This window comes from Protopterus annectens, chromosome 5.part0 (genome assembly GCF_019279795.1).
Source record: "Protopterus annectens isolate FY-2018-M chromosome 5.part0, PAN1.0, whole genome shotgun sequence".
In the NCBI taxonomy this organism is placed as follows: domain Eukaryota; kingdom Metazoa; phylum Chordata; order Ceratodontiformes; family Protopteridae; genus Protopterus; species Protopterus annectens.
The window spans coordinates 8,469,780-8,493,997 of NC_056735.1; the positions used below are offsets into that span (position 1 = coordinate 8,469,780).

Genomic DNA, 24,218 nt, shown 5'->3' on the forward strand with positions numbered 1-24,218 from the left:
TTAATGGCATTCTTTGTTTTTATTTCATATAAATGCCTGCTAACCCTATCTCAAAGTCTTTGTATAGTTTTCTCTACATAGAAACAAGAACAATTACATGTGGCCAAGTACACTATATATGTGGCATTACAATCAGCATAAAACCTGGGTTTAAAAATAAAATGCAACTTTGGATGGATGAAGTTCTGTTCCTTAGTTATAACTTCACAAACTTTACATTTACCACATGGATGTTTGCCTATACTATCGCTTGTGGTGTTAGCATAGTGTCTGCCATTACATAGCAATTCTTCCTTCAATTAAAGGTATTCAGTGGGGCTCCCCTTTGTTCTCCCTATGCAAACTTGTTTATGGGGAAAAGGAGAAAGAATGTTTGTATGTTCAAGATTTTTTTGTTGTGCAGTCTATGTGGTCTGTTTACCTTTCAACAAACAACTTCATATTTTGTTCTCATATGAATGGGATCTTTTGATCTGTGTGTATGTGTTTTACAGGCTGTCTTTTGTGTTTAGTAATGTTTTCTGTCGCATCTGAGTATTTCCTTTGGCTAGCTCTATTCACTTACTCAATTTCTCGTAATCTACTAGATTTACTGGGGTCTTGGGGCACAAAAAATTATTGCTGATGTGACAGACTTCAGAACAGCATTTGTTGTTGCATTGCTTTATGTTGCAGATGGTATTTTAGAAGTTTTGGCCCAAGTGTTTAGTTAGTTACATATTAAAAAGGATTGTAAGACTATATAACATAGCATTTAAGCTGGTAAGGAACTGTGTTTGATTCCTTGCACTAAATTGGGTATTCTGAGTGCAGAGTTTAATCTGGTTGATCTACTTGAAGAAAATTTAGACATGCTGCTTCACGTAGTTTTGAATTTAAACCAGACAGTGTTCCTGGGCTGACTCTGAAAAAAAGATCCATTTGGATCATTGCCACACCTTGGTAAACAAACAAGGTGAGAAAAGTTTTGAAATTATTTATTCTGATCTCATTTTGTTATATCACAAAAACCTGGCATTTTAACAGGGGTGTGTACACTTTTTATATATCCACTGTATGTTTAAGTTCCCTGGGCACAAACTAAAAACACATTTCTTTGTTTGTAAACATTAAGATGAGCTTTGAACTGTTTGTGTTTTCAACCATTACAACTGTGTACTTAACAGTATGTGCAGTATCTATTTTTTTTTCTGTAGTTGGTAGCCTCTGGAAATCTTTTTTTACAGGTTCATAGGTTGGTACTAGGCTATCGGCCCTAGGGCCTATACAAGCCTAGCCATAACAATTCCCTGGATATTTCTTCCCACAATATTTACTTCTCTGGACCCCTGTCTAGCAGGGTGACTGACATGATCCCCGGGGTGAATTTCTTATCTCCCATCCAATCATCAAGGTTCCTTTTGAAGAGGGCCAAGGAGGCGCTCTGCTTGACATGCATGGACAGTCTATTCCAGAGTATGGGGAGTCTCTGGGTCAGGAACCTATCCCCCCAGCATGTTTTGTTCATTGTGATGACAAGGTATAGATTCCTGGAGCGTGTGGCTCTGAGGGATTGGGATTTCTTTAAGTGGAGTATGTCCAACAGCTCAGGGTTTGACATGGCCTTGTATGTTAAGCAGAGATCACCTCCGAGTAGACGATATGCCACAGAGTATAGCTGGAGTTTTTTTAGATGGTCAGCATATGGCATCTGCTTTAGGTCTGTGATTCTTTTAGTGAGGTATTTCTGTGGCCTTTCCAGCTGTTGCAGATGTCTTGTGAGTTACATACCAAACGGGGCATTATACTCTATAATGGGTCTAATGAGGGAAGAGTACAGTGGGACAATGACCTCCTTTTTTCTGGATAAAAAGCCCTTAGTGATGAGGTGTGCCACATAGAAGGATTTCCTGACTGTTGTGGCGATGTGGTTATAGGTTCATAGGTTCATAGATTAGTACTAAGCTAACTGCCCTTGTGAGCCATTTTAAGCTTAGCCAATTATCCCTTGTGAGACTAAAACCCTGCACCTTGTGTTTGTAAGGCAAACACCTTAACCATTAGGCCACCCTCCCAACCCCCGAAAGTGTGACCACTGTCGATCTGTGTCCCTAAGTCTCTCATCACACTTTCGATGTTTAGTGTACTGCCACCTATGTGGTAATTCATGGGTACATGTTTTTTTCCAAAGGGGATAACTATACATTTCTTGGCATTAAGCTTGAGCCCATGGCTCTGGCACCAGGCGTCTGTTTCTGTAAGGCCCTTTTGTAGAATATCCACATCGTTTGGGGATTCAATAATGGCTCCCAGTTTGCAGTCATCATGTTGTTAGCCAGAGTCCCTTAGTGTTGGCCTGTACTTCAGAGAAGTAGATGCCAAACAAGAGTGGTCCCAGGACTGAACCCTGAGGTCCTCAACTTGTCACCTGTCTGGAGCTGGATTTGGAGTCGGCTACTTTTACAGTCTGGGTTCTGTTAGTAAGCCAGTTGCCAACCCATCGAGTGACGTAGGGATTTATGCCCAGGTTAGTAAGTTTATCTATGATTCCAGAGTGGGGGATGGTGTCGAAGGCCTTGTCGAAGTCCAGATAGGCTGTGTGGACTGCCTTACCCTCGTCCACAGCTCTGGAGACTGATTTGAAGAAGTCAGTCAGGTTCAGGAGACAAGATCGGCCCTTCAAAATCCCAAACTGGGTGGGGTACAGTGTTTGAAGGTTGCCAATGTCTTTGTTTATAAGTTCCATGATAATGCGTTCCACGCCCTTGCAGATCAGGCTAGTCAGACTGATGGGACGGTAGTTCCCGGGATCCAAGGTGGATCCCTCCTTGTGGAGTGGGATAACTCTAGCTGTGCGCCACTCAGTGGGCACGAAGTCTGAGGTGAGGCTATGATTCAACATGACACTTAGGTGAGGTGCCAGTTCATTTTGTAGTTCATGTAGTACACAGCCTGGGATGTCATCTGGTGCCATGGATGCTGTATTCCTAGCTTTGGAGAGTGCGGTTTATACCTGTGTGGCCGTGATTACCAGAATTTGGCAATCTTTTGGTATTAAGATGGGCCCTTTAGGGGGTGAGAGAGGGGAGAAGTTGGCACTAAATCGATCTGCCAGGATATTGGCAATATCCTTGGGATCAGTATATTTAATGCCATTCTGTTGAAGCTCAGAGCAGATCTGAGCATTGCCATTTAGATTCTTGACATAACTACAGAATGCCTTGTGGTTGTCTTTGGAATATTTGGCAATTTTATTTTTGTAACTAACTTTTGAGGATTTTGTGAGGGATCTCAGCTTCTTACTGAGGCTGGTGAGGGAGTTTTTTGCATCCTGTGATTTTCCTTTTTCTGTAACAGTTTCTTCCTTCTGTTGTATAGTTTGTTTATAGCAGGGGACCACCAGATTGGCTTCCTTTTTTTGGAGGAGAGCATCTTGGTTCTATTTGGGATGGCACGATCCATGCACAAGTGGATGTGCTTGAACAGTGCCTTAATGTACGATTCTGCAGTCGAACTTTCAGATCCCGTCTGCATGGGTGTCATGAAGTTTGTCACTTCTGACTTCAGTAGCATGAAGTTTGTTTTGGAGAAGTTTTTTAAGGAGGTTTCCTTACTGGGGTGGGGTGGGGGTGGGATGTGGATGTCAAGGGTGATTTGCTTATGGTCAGACCTGACCAATGAGGGGGTGACCACTGGTGTGGAGCATCTATCTCCCATGTTGGTAATGACCAGGTCTAGGATATTGGAACCCCTGGTGGGACAATGGATTAGTTGATCCAGGGCATTGGAATTTATGAATTCCAAGAACCGTTGGGAAAAGGAGTGGGTACCCGAGTAGTTTTCCCAGTTAATGGCAGGGTTATTGAAATCACCCAGTATTTGGGTGTTTGGTTGTATCTTAATATTTTCCAGTATGTTTAGAAATGTGTACTGCGAATCTTGAGGCTTGGTGGGGGATCTGTAGCAAGCTACAATTTGGATTGCAGTCTTACCTAGTGTTAGTTGCACCTGGAGACTTTCAGATGCATTGTGTCGGGCAACTAGCCTGGAGGTGTGAATATCCTGGTGAATATGGACACTCCACCACCTTTAGTGTTTCGGTCTTGGTTTTGTGGCAGAAAAGTGTGGTAAGAGTTGCAGCCTGGTATTGCAGGGGTGCTCTCTGGAGCCTTGAACCAGGTCTCAGTTACTGCACAGATATCAATGTTCTCCATTTTTAGGAGTGCCTCGAGAGAATTCATTTTCAGGATTAGACTTCTAGCACTAAGTAGCATTACCTTCAGATTTTGCAAGCTTGTATCTGTTACTGTGGTGGTTTTGTCCTTTGAACCTTGCCTAAAAAAGGCACTATAGGGGTGACAAGAGCTTTAGCCAGTAACCTGAATCCCAGGGGTGACAGGTGCAGACCATCTCTGGCAAAGCATCGTGGCTTGTCGATCATGTCTTCCCAGGCAGACAGATAGTGGATCCCCTTTGAATGACACCAGAAGCTTAGTCAATTGTTGAAATCATTTTGTCCTTATACTGTGGTATAATTCTGGGTGAAGGCAGGATGGTACTCAGGACTAGGGTCATACCTGCCTGGGCCACATGATTCAAGAGCTCTTCCATGTCTCTTTTCATGTAGTCCACGGAGGTACGTCTCAAGTCATTCATTCCAGCATGGACAATGACAGAGTCGTATTTGTACTTGTTGTGGAGTGACTTGAGTGCATGCGTTATGTGGTGGATCCTGGCACCTGACAGGCAGCTGACTGTAATTTTCTACTTGTTCAGCCTGGTGAGTGGGACATTAGTGTGCCTGACTATAGAGTCACCTATGACTAAAGTGTTTGGTACATTGTCTTGCCTTAGGGGCTGTTGTTGGGTGGCACACTGGTGTTGTGAGCTATGTGTCACTTTGGTTGTGACTGGTGTTTGTTTACGTTTCAGCTTCGGAGATCCTTGTTGCTTGGGCAGATTAATGTTAACAGCCTCCGCATATGTGGGTTTAGTGTTGCTATGTGTGGGTGTTGATGGTGTAGGTTTTGTAGGGCTATGAGTTGCTTGAGGTGTAGTGTAGGTGTTAACCTTCTCCTCTTGACTATCTAGCACAATCTTGGCTGGAGAGAGCTTTGCTTCTAGTTTGGCTATGTAAGTGCATCTCTCGCAGGTTGTAGTGTTGGGTGGTAGGAGGAGAGGGTTATCTGTGTACATGAAGCAGATGCCGCATTGCCCCAGTATGTCCAGATTCACCAGGTGGACAGGAGAAATCACCAGAAGCTGACCCTTGGACATGCCTGTTTAGGTGCTTTTTTGTAAAGTATAAGAGCTGTTTTCCCTTACCTTTGCAAGGTACTTTGTTTTGTTAATTGCTTATTACTAATTTACTTTATATTGTTGGTATTTGAAGTTTTTTGATGTAATAATGCACTTGTCCCAGATGAAGACCCAACAAAATGTGATGAAGAGTTAAAGATCAGCAGTATGCATATTATTTATTATTTAGGAGGCGGCCAAGGTGGTGCAGCAGTTAGTGTTATCACCTCACAGCAAGAGGTTCTCCCGTTCGATCCTCGGCTGGGGTGCCTACTGTGCGGAGTCTGCATGTCCTCCCTGTGGTGGCGTGGGTTTTCTCCGGGTGCTCTGGTTTCCTACCACATCCCAAAGACATGCTGTAGGTGGATTGGACACTCTAAATTGGCCCTAGGTATGAGTGTGTGCGTGTGTGTGCCTTGTGTGGAAGGTTGGGTGCCGGGCTGGCAACTCAACACCGTAAAAACTCTACTGCCAATCATAAGCGGACAGGTGATCTGCTGTGGTGACCCCAAACCGGGAAAAGCCGAAAGAAGAAGTAATTTATTACTTTTTTTTTACTGGCAATTTACTATTTATATGGAAAAGGGATACCTATGTAGCTAATACATGCATGACAGCCTTCTTAGATAATATATAGTTTAAGGTTTCTCTCTTTATTGAGATTTATTTACCAAGATTTAAAACTTGTGGTGATGGGGAATGTATTATATCTAGTCTGTACAGGAAGACCTAAGATGAGCAAAACCTCTTTAGTGGCTAATACCATCACATGAAGAAAGCCTTGCCCTATGTAGAATACCAGAAAAAAGGACAGCATGCATCAGACTGCCAGGTATTTATCAGAAGCTGCAGACATCAGACATACGTTTTTATTCACAGGATATAGAAAGACTGTAGTAAAAAGCTTACTGGAAAGCTGTTAATACATCAACAGAAAATCTGTTGGGTATTACCAATAAGAATATTCCAAGTTATAATAATTATCACAATACTTACAACATACAACAAGGACAGAGTTCCCTTTTGTTACAGAATATATTATTATTACTCATAACTACACAAGTTCATTGCATCAGTGTTTAGGCCAAACTAGTGATGTCATACAGCTTCATATGATTTCCACCCAATTCAATACTTTTCTTAAACTGATTAATGTTCCAACACTTTCTCATAATGTAAGAGGTTATTCCAAAATGAATTGTTCGAGTTATGTACAAATTCCTGTTGTATAACTTACCTTGTTTAATAGGTTCACAGGTAAGTAAAAGGCTATCTGCCCGAAGGCATCTATAAGCCTAGTCAGAATGTGTTGGCTTTCGCCGCCCCCTTAGATTAGTTCCCTGTGTCTCTGTCCAGCAGAGCCATTAATTCCTTGTGCCTATGTCCAGCAGAGCCACTGCAGTGATCCCCTGGGTAAATTTTCTGTTTCCCATCCACTCATCAAGGTTTCTCTTGAAGAGTGTTAGTGATGGGATCTGCCTAATGTAGATTGGAATCCTGTTCCAAAGCATGGGGAGTCTCTTGGACAGGAATCTATCCCTCCAGCACGTCCTATTTATCGTTGTGGTGAGGTTTAGATCCCTAGAGCGTGTGGCTCTCGGGGATTTGTTTTTTTTTAGGTGGAGCATGTCCATCAATTCTGGGTTGGACATGGCCTTGTATGTCAGGCAGAGATCACCTCTGAGTAAGCGGTATGCAACCGAGTACAATTGGAGTTTCTTCAGTCAGGCTGCATAGGGCATCTGTTTGAGGCCAGTAATCCTCTTGGTGAGGTACTTCTGCAGTCTTTCCAGCTGTTGCAGGTGTCTTGTAAGGTACATTCCAAATGGGGCATTGTACTCTATGATGGATCTGATGAGTTATGAGTAGAGGGGGCACAATAACCTCTTTTGTTCTAGATGTGAACCCTTTTGTGATTAGGTGGGCCACATAGAAGGATTTTCTAACCACCGTGGCACTATGATTATCAAAGGAGAGATTACTACCTACTTGGGTCCCCAGATCCCTTATTACATTTTCTGTATTTAGGGGACTACCACATATGTGGTAGCTAGCGGGTATTGTTTTTTCCAAAGGGGATGACTGTGCACTTTTTGCCATTTAGCTTGAGGCCATGATTTTGACACCAGGTATCCGTCTCAGTGAGACCCTTCTGGAGGATGTCTGTATCAGCCGGAAAGTCAGTTATGGCCCCCAGTTAGCAGTCATCTGTGAACTTGGTCAGCCATAGTCCCCCTGTGCTTGCCTGTACCTCTGAGAAGTATATACCAAACAGGAGGGGTCCCAGGACTGAACCCTGGGGGATGCCACTTGTAACTGGTTTAGAGTCGGACCTAGAGCCTGTAACTCTCATTGTGTGGGTTCTATCCGTGAGCCAATTGGCAACCCATCTTGTGACGTAGGGGTTTATGTTCAGGCTGGTGAGCTTGTCTACAATACCAGAATGGGGAATGGTGTCGAAAGCCTTTACGAGGTCTAGGTAGGCTGTGTGGACCTCCTTTCCCTCATCTAAAGCCTTGGTAACTGTCTCAAAGAAGTCCACCAGGTTTAGGAGGCATGATCTGCCCTTAACAAAGCCAAACTGGGTAGGGGCCAATGTTTGGAGGTTCCCAATTTCTATGTTAATGAGTTCCACGATGAAGCACTCCATAGCCTTGCAGACCGGGCTAGTCAGTCTTATAGGGCGATAGTTCCCGGGGTCCGTTGTGGCTCCACCTTTGTGGAGCGGGATAATTGTTGCTGTGCGCCACTCTATGGGTACGTAGCCTATAGAGAGGCTGAGTTTGAACAGTGTGTTTAGGTGAAGGGTTAGTTCATTTTGGAGCTTGTATAAGACACAGCCTGGGACATCGTCCGGTCCCATTTAAGCTGTGTTTTTGGCTTTGGAAAGGGCTGTTTTAACCTGTGTGTCAGTGACTGCTGGGGCTCTACATTCTTCTGGTATGGTTATGGGCCCTTTAGGGGTTGAGAGGGGGGTGAAGTTTGCACTAAACCTGTCTGCCAGAATGTCAGCAATATCAGTCGGTTCAGTGTATTTTGTGACATTCTGCACTAACTCGGAGCAGACCTGAGAGTTTCCACTTAGGTTCTTGACATAGCTAAAGAACGCGTTGTGGTTATCTTTGGAGTCCTTGACAATTTTTCTTTCGAAGCTAGCCTTGGATGATTTTATTAGGGATTGTAGTTTTTTGCTGATACTGATCAGACATGTCTTTCCTTTTTGGGAGTTTACTCTTTTCTGTACTAGTTTCCTCCTTCTATTGTATAGCTTTGTTTATGGCAGGGGTCCACCAGACTGGTTTCCTTTTCTTGGAGGAGTGAATCTTGGTTTTGCTTGGGATAGCACGATCCATGCATTCTTTCAGGTGCTCATAGAATACTTTTGTAAGGGATTCAGCAGCTTGCACAGCATTGTCCTTTACCATGGGGGCTGTGAACCTTTCCACCTCAGTCTTAAGTAACGTGAAGTTTGCTTTAGAAAAGTTTTCCACAGTGGTTTCCATGATTGGGGGTGGGGGCGGAATGTGGATATAAAGAGTAATTAGTCTATGGTCTGATCTAACCAGCGAGGGGTTGACCTCCGGTGTGGAACACCGGTCACCCATGTTGGTGATAACCAGGTCCAATATGCTGTCACCTCTGGTGGGGGTGTTGACCAGTTGATCCAGGGCGTTCGAGTTTATAAATTCTAGGAAGCGTTGGTCAAGGGAATTAGTACTGGAGTAGTTCTCCCAGTTAATGTTTGGGTAACTGAAATCACCCAATATTAGGGCGTTTGGTAGGACCTTCATATTTTCCAGTGGTTACAGAAATGAGGTGAGGAATGGGGGTCCTGGGTCCTGGGTCATGGTGGGTGAGCTGTAGCAAGCTACAATTTGAATTGCAGTTTTGCCCGTTGCTATTTGCACATGGATGATCTCTGAGGCATCATGCTGCGCCACTAACCTGGAGGTGTGGGTATCCTTGAATATGGATACACCCCCGCCTTTTGTGTTTCGGTCCGGGTTCTGTGGCCAAAAAGTATGGTATGAGTTATAGCCTGGTAGTGCTGGGGTGCTGTTTGGAGGCTTAAACCAGGTTTCTGTTACTGCACAGATATCGATGTTCTCCATACTGAGGAGTGCCTCGAGTGCATGCATTTTGAGGTTTAGACTTCTGGCGTTGAGTAGCATTACCCTCAGTTTTTGGTTACTTGTGCTATTTACGGTGGTGGGTTTGTCTTTTGAGCCTTGCCTAAAAAAGGCACTATGGGGGCGGCAAAAGCCTTGGCTAGTATTCGAAAGCCTAAGAGTGACAGGTGCAAGCCATCTCTTGCGAAGCAACATGGTTTGTCGTGCATGTCATCTCAGACGGACAGATACTGGATCCCCTTTGAATGACACCAGAAACTTTGCCAATTGTTGAAATTGATCATTTTTTTTTATACTGTGGCATCATTCTTGGTGAGGGCAGGATGCTACTCAGGGTCAGGGTCATACAGGCCTGGGCTACGTGATCAGAGAGATCTTCCATGTCTCTTTTCATGTAGTCCAGGGAGGTACATCTCAGGTCATTCCCACCAACATGGACAATGACACAGTCGTATTTGTACTTGTTCTGGCGCGATCTGAGTGCTTGTGTTATGTGGCGGATCCTGGCGCCCAACAGGCAGCTAACTGTAACCTTCTCCTTGTCCAGCCTAGTTAGTGGGACATCAGTGTGCCTGACTATAGAGTTGCCTATTACTAGTGTGTTGGGTATGTTATTTTGCTTTAAGGGCTGTGATTGCATGGCACACTGATTATGTGAAGTATGTGTTTCATGGTTTGTGATGGGGTGTGGAGTTTTCTTGGATGTCTGCTTTGGAGGTCTCTGTTGCTTTTGCAGATTTTTATTTAGAGCCTCCGAGTATGTTTTCATGTATTTATGTGTGTTATTTGCCTGTGTTGGTTTAATAGGTCTATGTGAGACTGGTGGTGTGTTGCAAGTATTTCCCTTCTGCTCTTTACTGTCAGTTTCAGTCTTGGGTTGAGAGAGCTTTGCCTCCAGTTTGGCTGTATAATTGCATCTCTCGCATATATAAGTGTTTGGTGGTAGGAGGAGAGGGCTGTCTGTGTACATGAGGCAGTTGTAACACTGCCTCAAAATGCCCAGATTCACCAGTTGGACTGGAGAGTACACCTGAAACTGCCCTTTGGACATGCCTGAATAGGTAAAGTGAGCTGTTTTACTGACTGGCTAGTAAGGACGAATAGAGAGCTTTGTCCTTCTGAACAGTATAGGGGGGGTCTAGTGCTAGGGTTAATTAGTGATTGCTATGAGTTTTGAGCAAGTGCTGGACTGTGAAATGAATGGTTTGAGTGTTTAAGTTGAAAGTTTGTCTAGGTCCAATGGAAAAAAATTGAAGAGTAGTCTTCGTGAAGCCGGGAATAGTTTAACCCTAGCTAACCGGCACTGCCCAGCGTGCAAAACTGCACAAATGCGGTTTTTATAGCAGGGAAATTAAAGAGATAGAAATTAGCCCAAAATGGCCAATAAACTACTAACTTCTGGGCTGAAACCACTCCTCCAGGGACAGATAGGCTGCTCAAAGCTCCCCTCTCTCACAGGTGAACAGAGAAACTTCCCTCTATCCAAGTAAGGTATGGGCAACACAGAAACTTGTAGCACAGCCCTGAATTCAGCAATAACCTGAAAACTGGACTACATTAGTTCAGAAAGGCGGGAAACAAGTGTGTGTGTATATATATATATATATATATATATATATATATATATATATATATATATATACACACACATTTTTTTTCCAGAAAATAAAGCAGATACAATAAAAAAAAAACACTTTAAATGCACAGAAATGGCTATCGCACTTTAGTGTGTAGCCTACAACAGTTAAACAGATTATTTAAACACAAAAACGACTTAGTTCAAGTGCAGGCAGCAAATAAGTACAATATGTAGCAGAAACACACTTTTTAAATCACAGAAACGCTAAAAAATCGGCGTTTTAGGCGGAATTAGTTAAAAGACAGCAAGAAAATGCAGAAAAATGATACTTAATTACTCCAAACTCTCTCTTTTGTCTCTCTGCTGCTGTAGAACTCTGCAGGACACTTGGCAGGCACTTGCTGAGCTGAATACAAGCGCAAAAAATGTGCAAATGTGGTTTTTATAGCATGTTCTTCTAGTAAAATAAATACTGAAATCAAAGGTTGCAAGAAAAATGCTGTCTTTGTACAATATATATATATATATATATATATATATATATATATATATATATATACATGTTCATAGGTTGGCTCTAGGCTATCGGCCCTAGGGCCTATACAAAAGCTAGCCATAACAATTCCCTGGCTATTTCTTCCCACAATATTTACTTCCCTGGACCCCTGTCTTGCAGGGTGACTGACGTGATCCCCAGGGTGAATTTCCTATCTCCCATCCAATCGTCAAGGTTTCTTTTGAAGAGGGCCAAAGAGACGCTCTGCTCGACATGTATGGGCAATCTATTCCAGAGTCTGGGGAGTCTCTGGGTCAGGAACCTATGTCTTTGTTTCTAAGTTCCATGATAATATGTTCCATGGCCTTGCAGATCAGGCTTGTCAGACTGATAGGGCGGTAGGTCCCAGGATCCAAGGTGGATCACCCCTTGTGGAGTGGGATAACTGTAGCTGTGCGCCACTCGGTGGGCACAAAGCCTGAGGTGAGGCTATGACTAAACATGACACTTAGGTGAGGTGCCATCAGAAATATTGTATGCAGTGCAGATGAGGACACTAAAAAGGACAACACACACCTTCCCCGAAGTATTATTAATCGTCTAGAAAATCCCGCCCAAGCCCCCTACTATATCAATAGTCACAGAGTAACCACAAGAAAAATATATTCTCCTTTTCCGTGATTTTTGTCCTTGGCGGTACAGCAGAATGTATTAAACATTATGCAAACAGATGTAGTCATTTTAGCATAAAGGAGTCTTGCATGGACCCAAGATCTGCAGAACAAGATGAATCCAAACAGTCATTTTCAATGACCACAAAAGACACTGTTACAAAAATATAAAACCATGACCACACTTGGGAAAAATGCTAAAGCAATTTGACTGGTCACCTTTAAAATACCTTCACTTAGACCTAGCTGTAAAATATTTTAAGCATCTCATTCCAGGACATACTAAATAACTTAGCTACCATTAGGAAAATTTGTATAAAAGCCAAACAACTGCCTTGATTAACAAAAGATACGTATCTACTCCTCAAACAAAGAGATAAGGCCTAGTCTAATTATCAAAGCACTGAAAAACAGATTTCCTCACCTCCTACAAAACTTCAAAATAAAGCCAAGAAGAAAAACTTCAAAATAAAGCCAAGAAAAAAAAATTCTTATCATGCCAGCAAAGGCATCAAAACAAATCCAACAATTTTGGTAAAGCATTAATCAACTCCTCAAACCAGGAAAATCCTCAACATATATATGTATATATATATATATATACACATACATATACACAAACAAAAGTATTCCTTGAAGACGTCTTAACTGAATGGTAAACAGATTTAGTTTTTTACACTGGCCATCATATTCCAAAGTTTTTAAAGAAGAAATGTATTTATGCTGGACCACTTCTAGTCTCTTCAAACTGCCTAACATATAGCTGCAACATAAGGAATTATCTTCTGTTATAGGTCTGCCAAAGAGCTTATATAGCTCAACTAATCTAGCTTGGTCTCACCTTACCTCATAGGTTTATTCTTTAACCCACTAACATGCATACGAAGTGGTAAATCAGAGCTTATGGTTATTACCAGATTCTTATCTGGAGCTTGTTTTGTAATACAACTTGACTAGGAATATTATTCCAAATTAAAAAAAAAAACATTACATCTATGATGCAATACTGGTAATACATCATTAGTACCATTGCCAAAATACACTCTGGTCCCACTGAACAAGTCAAGCTTAAGATTAAAAATTGTTGTTTTTACTTTCCTTGTTACTATAAGAAAATAACTTATATTCTTAGTATCTACAGTATGTTTCCCAAACAGTGATACCCTGAGTATTTTTATATTCACTAACACCTGTCAATTACTTACTCAGCTTATCAGTAACTTCCCTTGGTTTACTTAACAGAACATTTTCCACTAACAGCAGACTTGCAGTTTGGTTACTCTCGGACTGCAAATTTATGTACTTACAATTTATAATTCTTTTTGTTTTCAGAATCACAGGACAGTGCTCACATAGCTGGCTTTTTTCTGTTTAATTCTGTATCTGAAAACATTTAATTTCCTATTTAACTTTATTACTACTAGTTGGATAACTTCTACATGTCTGAACAGCTCACCTTTTCTTCAAAAACAAGGATTTTAATCCATCACTCCAGCAATATGACAGCATAGCACTTTTTCTGCTAATTGTTATAAAAAACTGTGGTAGATCCTACTGAGTTGAACAATATATCTTTGACAAATTCCATAACCATAAGCAGAGTCTGGTATCTCACAAGCATTTCCCCATGTTACTTTACCCAATTGTTCCTTAATCTGGGAATCATTTATTCTCACAATAATAGTAATATCTTTTAACTGTATTCTGCACTTTAGTTACATGACTAATAGTAAATGTATGTGCTTTATGATCTAAAGTAATCAATACTGGAAAAAAGGAAATTTCAGACACTATTGTAAGAATATTAGATGAAATCACATCCTGCACATTGTCTTTGAGTCCGTTTAGTAACTAGTTGCTGTAATCCATTTATAGACAATGTATTTAGAAATTCTTGTTCATACCAATGAAAGACACAGTAATTCACCCAGTCAGTTTTGGGATTGCTGAAATCACCCAGAAGTAATATAGGTCTGTGATCCAAAATATAACTTAATTTGTCTAAGAAATCCTCTATTTATCTACATAAATGGATAAACTTCAATAACGCACAATTTAAGGATAGCTTTCCATGGCCTTACATTATATATTTTTATTACTAAGATTTCCAAATTGGTCTATCATTAAACTAGCTGAAAATCTGCATATTCATGAACTAATAATAGCACTCCACCTTCATGCTGTTTTTGTTTAAAATACTCAAATTATTTAGTATCCCGGCACTTAAAGACCAATAGCGTCTGACCTAGATCCCAGCCATTATCCCATTAACCATTATCACTCCTGCCATTAATTCCGTTTCATTTTCTGCCAACACTTCTAACATTACAATAACACCCTTTAAACAGCAATCTGGTCCTGTGCCTCACCAACTGGTTTCTTACTTACAATGTCATTGGGAAGCTCTATTGCAAGATGATTACTTTTATTCTGTTTTAGCTTATAAGATAGTTAATTTTACAAAAAAGGACATAAACTACATCATTGCTTGTTATTTCCAGATGCAGCTCTATGCGCCAAGCACAATTTCCCTTAAGAGCACACAGAGAACACAGTCAGTGTTGGGGTTGCCCCCCCCCCATTCCAGGCCCCAAAATAAGATTCCCCACTGACACAGCTGAGTCCTCATTTCATACACAAATGACATATAATTTTTTACACAACTCTAATTAGCTACGCTGGCATATATTACACCTACACTGCCCTACTCTCCCTGGCACAGATGGCAATACCTCACATTGTCACACAATGTATGCAATTATATACATCAGATAAAAATAATTAATAATGAAAAAAATGTTCTAAGGACAGATTTACCAGTGATACAGAATCTGCTATTTATGTTCCCTGTACCTCTATAGCCCATTTTATTTTGTTGAAAAAAGGGGAAATTCCATGTTAGACTGCAGGAGCACCTTAAGGACATTATGAACTTTAAAAACGAAAGCCAGTTGAACTGCATTTCAATGCTCACCATTCATCTAATGTAAATCACATAAAGGCTATGTGTTTTGTTTTTGATAATATGGATGGGAAAACAACTGTAGTGTAAGGAAGCAATTCATATACTGAAGTTTAGCACTTTAAAACCTAATGGTTTAAATCAAGAGATTAATTGGGATATAATGGCTGTTTAATGGTTTGATGTCATCAAGGCTTTAGTTTTACTTAACTGTGATTTTAACCAGATTGCTCAGTGTCCTTGAAGGCTTGTGCCAAGGTACTTAACTGTCAAAACAGAAACACTGTTTGACAATCCTGTAAGCAGAAAGCAAATGGCCTAACGTCATCTTCACTCTCGCCACGAAGGTCCTTCAAGGTCTGTTTATCAAAACTTGTGCAGATGTTGAATTCTGCTACTAAGTGCTGAACTCTTAAACAAGTCACACACAGAGCACTGCAATCTTGTTAGAGCACTGCAATCTTGTTACAGGATCTTCTGACTGCAAGTGGTGCACAAATGTACAGGTTGCTAGGTATTACCATAACACAATTGTTAATGTAAAAGGATAAGCCAATAATTTTAGCCAATATCTAACAACCTGTAAATCTGTCCACTAGTAGACAATAAGAAACAGCGGGAAGGACAACGGCATGGGACTTGTGCCTTAGTGAGGAGTGCACAAAGGAAAAAAATAATCTAACAAATCTCAAAAGATATCCCAAAAAGGGCTAGAAAAAATCTCTCACTAAAAAATGACAACAGCTTGAAAATATGTAGGTTACTAAAGAAGTTCACTTAAAAACAATGAAAGAGCCTTGAGCTGTTTTCCGGTGCTGCTGTTATGCAAACAGGAAAAGGAATCTGGACAGTCCAGCTTAGCGACAGCATTATGGGAATAAGGGAGAAGTTACAGCCTAGGAAAGTTTTCACTGCTGGGCTTACTTCAGGATGTGACCAAACTGCAGAGGTGGAAGAGAACGGACTGAATCACCGTAATACCACATACCTGAAAGAATATAATGTTGGCAACAGAGAGGCCACAGAGTACAGACCTCCCAGTTAAAAGACACACCACCTTAAGTACCAATATGCATTACTTGTATTAATATTATATATCACCACTTTTTTCTTTAACCATCTGCAATCCCAACTCGATCTACATGCACCCTACACGTAAAGTCAGCAGGGACGCTGCTGCTTCTAGACAGTACCAATTCACTGACACACCTACTGGCAGGTCAAAAAGTCATGAGCATAATGAAGAGAAAAGGACCCAGAAAAGCTTAAGTACTCCCAGATGCACGCCAAGCACGAATAATACCATTACAGGGAGTATATGAACGGCAGAGAAGTGTTCAAAGGCATACTAAATGGGACTGAGAGGGCAAGGGAAGGAATTTACTATCCTACAATGCATGTGTACATTTCAAAGCATGTTATAATATGGATACATTAAAAGCATAAGTAAGATAGTAATACAGGTCACTTGTATATAACATCATACTAGAGACAATGGATTGCTACAAAAAGATTTACTCATTTTTACAGACAAACATCTAGTTTTGTAATCAAAAAGAAATGGTTGAAAATCAACACCAGCATAAATAATGTAAGCAATATATCATGTCTGGAGTAAAACGAAGGCAGTCTTTAAAGCATGTATAAATCACCATGTCCCACTTCTGTAAACCCAAGTAATTCTGCTTCCATACGTGTTCAGATTTTGCTTTTAGTGTTAACACACTGATTTGACTAAACTTATGATAAAATCAGTGCCAGACTACAGAAAACAACTGTATGATTAACCAGTTTGTAGAACATCACATCACGAGTTGCTGGGGATTTACACGACAGCAGGTGGACTAAGACTCAAACAGATGTGAGCTTGCTTTCCCATCACCCTTACCAATGGCCATAATTCTCAACTCTCCAGAATTTTGCAGAATGTTCAGATTTTTGCCTCATATTTTTGTTATGTCCCTGGCAGAATTTCTAGTTTTCTGGTAGACACACATTTGAGTTACAGATTTCATATCCTTCAGAAAATGACAGCTAATGCAAAACCTGTAATTTCAAACATTTTATGAGTTTACAAGAGCAATATTTAAAATCTGCCCATGATTCTGTTCCTTTGTCCCCCCAGTATTTTACACTTTGTCCAGAATTACTGACAAAACAATTTGAGAGGTATCCCAATGGCTGTTCAGTGCTACAAGAAACAGTACATTTAAAAATGGTGTGTACCAAGATTTAAAGGAAAGTACTGGTCCTACACCAGGACTTGTGGTACGTCTAACACATGCTGCACCAGAACAGAAAGAAAGCCCTGCAGTCCATAGTATGAATGGACTTCTGCTTTTATGACTTCTATATCATAGTGCCTGGCTCTCAATATGAAGCAGCTACACTCAAATCTTTATCAAAAGAAAGACCCACCCACTAAAGTATCATGCCATGACCGAACATAACAGCCTAAAGAGGTGGGCGGAAAGTGTTCTGTGCTACAGAAGCAGTAACCGAGGTTGACAGGGTGAAGAGTGGGATTAAAAGCCGAACAGCAGAGGTAGTTACAGGAAGATAAATAATTTCAAACAACATACCTTGCGCTGTCCTCAGAGTACCGCTGCCCTGCTGCATCTTGAAGCTGAACATTTAGGAAAGACACATTCTGCCAGGATTCTTTTTCTTTCCACTTGTCAAAAATAGCACTGTAAAAGTCATACATGGTGTCTCCAGCCTCAAGTAAATAGTAGTTCCTCATGGCCTGTAGATACTCCATCAGTCTGAAAAGAAACACAGAGAGGTTAATCAACGCAAGTTACCTGTAATGGGTATCATATTAACCAGTTTGCATTTCTTCTGCTCAACATGATAGAACACTATGCATATAAAAGATAAATTCTGTCCCCTACAGTATGACTAGTCGACACTGCGCAGTGCCCTTCTGACATCACTCATTTCCCCTTCCTGTCTGGCACAGCATGATCTATTGGGTGGGTTTCTCCTTTCTAGAGGGATTAACATCATGCCAACCACAGCTACAGCCTAAGCATTGGGATTTTAAGGGTAGAAAATAAGGTGGCTGTCATTTCTAAAGAGTAAGGACTTTCCATTTTTGATCATATTCCATTGATATGTCAAACATGCATTGCATGCAAATGCTAGATGCACTGGTGCCTATGATCCCGTAGTGTGATTGAACAACATTTTGTCTTTATGCAAGCTCAGTCAACACCCTTAGTATAACTGGAGCTAGCCTTCTGGTCAACATAAGTCGATATCTCCCTCTCCTAAGTCCTCTTGGCCAACTCATCAGCTGCCTGGTCTACTACTCGAACCTTGTTCATCTTCTTTTCAGGTGACTAACTTACGTGCCAGTAAAGCCAGGCTATTTTATCAATAAGCTCTAAATGCAACACAAAAATAAAAAAAAAAAATCATCTGACATGACACCTCTCAAAGAAACTCTCCTGGTTAGCTTTTTACAAATAAGTGTCACTTTTTGCAAAGATAGGCTTGCACCGGTCACCCCTAGGCTTTCGAATACTGGCCAAGGCTTTTGCTGCCCCCATAGTGCCTTTTTTAGGCAAGGCTAAAACTCAAACACACCTCCGTAAACAGCACAATTAACAAAAAACTGAGGGTTATGCTACTCAATGCCAGGAGTTTAAATCTCAAAATGCATGCACTCGAAGCACTCCTCAGTATGGAGAACGTCGACATCTGTGCAGTAACTGAAACCTGGTTCAAGGCTCCAAACAGCACCCCAGCACTACTGGGCTACAACTCATACCACACGTTTCGGCCACAGAATATGGACCGAAACACAAAAGGAGGGGGTGTATCCATATTCATCAAGGATACCTACACCTCCAGGTTAGTGGCGCAGCATGATACCTCTGAGATCATCCATGTGCAACTAACATCGGGCAAATCTGCAATGCAAATTGTGGCCTGCTACAGATCATCCTCCATGACCCAGGACCACCACTCCACCTTTCTGGAGACAATGGAAAACATGAAGGTCCTAACCAAACACCCCGATATTGGGCAATTTCAATTACCCTACCATTCACTGGGAAAACTACTCGAGTACAAATTCCTAGGCCCAGAGCTTCCTGGAATTCATCAACTCAAATGCCCTGGATCAGCTGGTAAACTCCCCTACCAGAGGTGAAAACATATTGGACTTGGTCATCACCAACATGGGCGACAGGTGTTCCACACCGGAGGTCAACCTGTCACTGGTTATATCAGACCATAAACTAATCACTCTGGATGTCCACACCCCACCACTACCCCCAACTAAGGAAACCACAGTAAAAAACTTTTCTAAAGCAAACTTCACCTTACTTAAGACAGAGGTGGTAAGTTTCACAGCCCCCACATTAAAGGATAACGCTGCCCAAGATGCAGAAACCATTACAAATGCACTCTATGAGCACCTACAAGGATGCATGGATCGTGCCATCCCTAGCAAAACCAAGACTCACTCTTCTAAGAGAAGGAAACCAGTTTGGTGGACCCCTGCAATAAACAGGCTATACAATAGAAGGAGGAAACTATTTAAAAAAAAAAAGCAAATCCCAAGAAGGAAAGATATCCCTGATCAGTATCAGTAAGAAACTGAGGTCCCTCATTAAATCATCCAAGGCTAACTTCGAAAGAAAAATAGCCAAGGATTCAAAAGATAACCACAAAGCCTTCTTTATCTATGTTAAGAATGTAAGTGGCAACTCGCAGATATGCACTGAACTAGTGCAAAATACCACAAAATATACTGAACCTACTGATATCGCCAACATCCTGACAGATAGATTCAGTGCAAACTTCACCCCCCTCTCACCTCCAAAAGGGTCCACAACAATACCGGAAAAGTGTAGTGTCCCAAAAATCACAGACGCACAGGTGAAAACAGCCCTTTCAAAAGCCAAAAACACAGCGTCAGTGGGACCAGATGGTGTCCCAGGCTGCGTCTTGCACGAACTACAGAACGAACTAACCCCCCACCTAAACACGCTGTTCAACCTCAGCCTCTCCACAGGCTACGTGCCCATAGAATGGCACACAGCAACGGTTATTCCTCTCCACAAAGGAGGGGCCACAACTGAGCCTGGTAACTATCGCCCCATAAGCCTGACTAGCCTGGTCTGCAAGGCTATGGAGTGCATCATCATGGAACTCATTAACAAAGACATTGGGAACCTCCAAACACTTGACCCAACCCAGTTCGGCTTTGTTAAGGGCAGATCACGCCTACTAAACCTGGTTGACTTCTTCGAGACAGTCACCAAGGCCATAGACGAGGGAAAGGTGGTTCACACAGCCTACCTTGACCTTGCCAAGGCTTTCGACACCATTCCCCACTCGGGTATTACAGAAAAACTCACCAGCCTGAACATAAACCCCTATGTCACGAGATGGGTTGCCAACTGGATTACAGATAGAACTCACACGGTAAGAATAGAGGGTTCCAGGTCTGACTCTAAACCAGTCACAAGTGGTGTCCTGCAAGGCTTGGTCCTGGGACCCCTACTGTTCGGAATATACTTCTCAGAAGTACAGGCAAACACAGAAGGACTATGGCTAACCAAGTTCGCCGATGACTGCAGACTGGGAGCCATAACTGACACTCCAGCTGACACGGACATCCTCCAAAAGGTCCTTACTGAGATGGACACCTGGTGTCAAAGTCATGGCCTCAAGCTAAATGCCAAAAAATGCATAGTCATCCCGTTTGGGAAAAACAAAACACCCACAAATTACCACATAGGTGGCAGCCCCCTTAATACAGAAGAGGTAATAAGAGATCTGGGGACCCAGGTAGATAGTAATCTCTCATTTGACAATCATATTGCCAAAGTAGTTATGAAATCCTTCTATGTGACCCATCTAATTAGTAAGGGTTCACTTCTAGAAATAAAGAGGTTATAGTGCCCCTCTACTCGTCACTCATTAGACCCATCATAGAGTACAATGCCCCATTTGGGATGTATCTCACAACACACTTCCAACAGCTGGAAAGACCACAAAAGTACCCCACCAAGAGGATCACTGGTCTCAAACATATGTCCTATGCAGCCCGACTGAAAAAACTCCGGCTGTACTCAGTGGCATATCGCTTACTCAGAGGTGATCTCTGCCTGACTTACAAAGCCATGTCCAACTAAGAATTGATGGACATGCTCCACCTAAAGAAATCCAAGTCACTGCGAGCCATGCGCTCTAGTGAGCTAAACCTCACCACAACAATAAATAAAACATGCTGGAGGGATAGATTCCTGTCACAGAGACTCCCCATGCTTTGGAACAAAATTCCAAATTACATCAGGCAGCGCCTCTCACTAACACTCTTCAAGAGAAACCTTGTTGAATGGATGGGTAACAGAAAATACACCCCTGGGATCACTTCATTGGCTCTGCTTGACAGAGGATCAGTTAATTAATCAATGGGGCGGCGAAAGCTGACACACTCTGGCTAGGCTTATAAATGCCCTCAGGCAGATAGCCTATGAACCTATGTTATTTTACCTTTGTTCATTCAGTGAGTTATCCAAATTATTACCAAACTGTAAATACTAACACAGTCAGCACATTATGATGAGTTCATCTGAGTTAAAGACTATGAAGCCACTCTCCAGTCTTCATACATGACATCAGAAAGATGGAATCGAACATCAGACTCTTATAGCAAAAGAAAATATTACATGCTTGCTAAATTACAGACAATAGTTAGTATTGAATGAGCTCCTAAAGAAAGGCTGAAGGTACATTTCTTCTTGCAAAATGTTAGGTAGCGAGTCAGGTCGCTGCTACCCATAGGCACACTCCTATGCTCTTCCCCTTTAACGACTTTTTTCACATTGTATGTACAGTGCCTTCGTTGAAGGTTGGGTGTCGAGCTGGCACCTCGGCACCGTAAAAATCTACTGCCAATCATTAGCGGACTGGAGTTCCGCTGTGGCGACCCCTAACCGGGAAAAGCCGAAAGAAGAAGAACAACAACAACAAGCAATGTACATTCTCTGACGTACTTCAATACCTGTTCCCTCAACGGCAAATTATTTTTGGTGAATCCTTCTAAGCAGAGTCTCCTAGCATGATTCAGCTTAGCATTATATAAGCACTAACTCAAATTTTCACTGTAAGCAAAAAAAAAAACACACAAAGTCAGGAAGCACACCCTATGGTAATACTTTATGAGTGCATTTAGTTTTTTTGGTAATGATCTGATAACTAAAGCATTACAGTTTACAGCCATCCATATGTGTATAGCATTCTGAAGTTTTATAGTAAACAGTTATTTACAATCAGAAATACCATGACTGTACACTGCGCAGGCCTGAATTAGATCTAAAGAGCTGCAATGCTGTACACAGGGCCAAACAGATGTACTGCTACACCTGATTTCAGTCTTCCAAGAGTGTAAGCTGAGCACATTGTGCTAAATATAATGACTGTCTCTAGTATCAATGTTGCAGGTTATTTAAACAAAATCCATCTATCGATTCATCACCCCCCTTCCCATTTTTGCACGAGGTAGGACTGTCACATCAACAGTGGCCATCATCTTCAGTCAATAACAGTGCAAAGAAATGAAGACACAAACTGAAGATAAAGTGGACCTGGTACAAATGTTTGTAATGGAGGCAGTTTTGAAAGAAGTAAAGGAAGCCGTACCTTTGGTGGAGTGATATTTGACAGCAACAACTTCCAACAGGAAGTTGTTTTCCTGCTGGCAACACACAATGCTGTCTCTGCTTAGAAAGGGCTTGCTTACAAATGCTACACCTCACTTCTGCAGCAAAGGAGATAAATAGTGGACCCATTTTCCTAAATCCATGCACTTACTTCACATACAACATATGGCAACACACATCGAGGGTGTGAATAACTCTTTCTCCTGTGTTTTAGTGATTGGGAAAAACCCAGGCAGATGTACCCACTTCTTTATGGAAAAGTCTAAAAAACACGCTTAGGATAAAATGTGGGTTAGTCCTAAGGGACAGCAAGTCCTTGTAAAAGACCAGGTATGGTTCCCTTACATGATGCTCTGAGGTTCCAGGGTCCTACATGTAGAAGCAATGGTTACCATAGAAAATATTTTCCAACAGAACTTCATATTTATCAAGCCAGCATATTGAAAAACAGGATAAGCAAGTTTGCCAGTCATGAAGACCAAATTCCATAGAGGGGGAGGGTTCTTCAAAGACTGTCAGCACCTTTAAGGAACTGTCTCGCCAACCAGTTCTCAGCTTGGTCACAGTCCTGTCCTCCCCAATGTCATATGGGTAGAAATATGTAGCTTGCTCACATTAACCATGAAGAAAATGAATTCCAGTTTATACACTTGTCTCAGACAGGTAAGCATAACCTGCAAACTGAATGACTTTGGGGGTATCGGATACCTCTCCAGCAAATTGGGGAACCTTTTCAACTTGGCAGGGTACTCATGTTGGGTGAGAGTCTTTGTGTCTAGCCTCAGTTGAGGCTGACAGTCCTACCATAAGATCCAGTGGAGGATCTACAGTAAAAGTTAGCCCCTGAGCTGGAGCCACATTTTAGAAATGGAGGTATCTCCTGTTATCACCTGCTATGTGAGAAAAATCAGGAAGGAATAATGGGAAAGCATACAGAGTTTGCCCTCACTATGAAATGGAGGGAGCATTCATTACAAACTCCCTCGTGAATAGCTACTGAAGAGGGGAAGCACCACCTTCTTACAGATGGAAAATAGGTCAAGCTCTTTACAACCCCCACTGAAAGACTGGAGCCATATATGGCTTGGCTATCTAAAACTTTAAAACAGGAATAGAAAGACAGACAAGAAAGTTTACTAGCATGTTCACTTCACCAGGAATGTGGAAAGCTGACAGTATTGTGTCTGTACGGCCCACTCTAGACGAACATCACACCTCTGCAAAATCAGTTACTATTGCATGTTCCTTTGTTTTTTTATATAAAATTACTGGACTGTTTTTTTTCAGTATGAATTACGAGGGGCCCCAGAAGCAGTTTTCCCTCCAAAGTCTTAACAGCCAGGAGGACGACACAAAGCTCTAAATGGCAGATGAAAAGTCTGCTTCTCCAGCAAGACTTCTTCTGAATTGTACAGGAGCTA

General features: G+C 41.7%; 1 protein-coding gene across 1 annotated transcript in view; it reads right to left on the reverse strand.

Moving 5' to 3' along the window:
• The window catches only part of TUBGCP5 (tubulin gamma complex associated protein 5), a 1,009,385-nt gene that overhangs the window by 269,715 nt on the left and 715,452 nt on the right, over positions 1-24,218 (reverse strand). Inside the window, exon 16 of the mRNA XM_044072063.1 lies at positions 17,698-17,880. Within this exon, the coding sequence (XP_043927998.1) occupies positions 17,698-17,880 (183 nt within the window). The remainder of the gene's footprint in view (positions 1-17,697; positions 17,881-24,218) is intronic.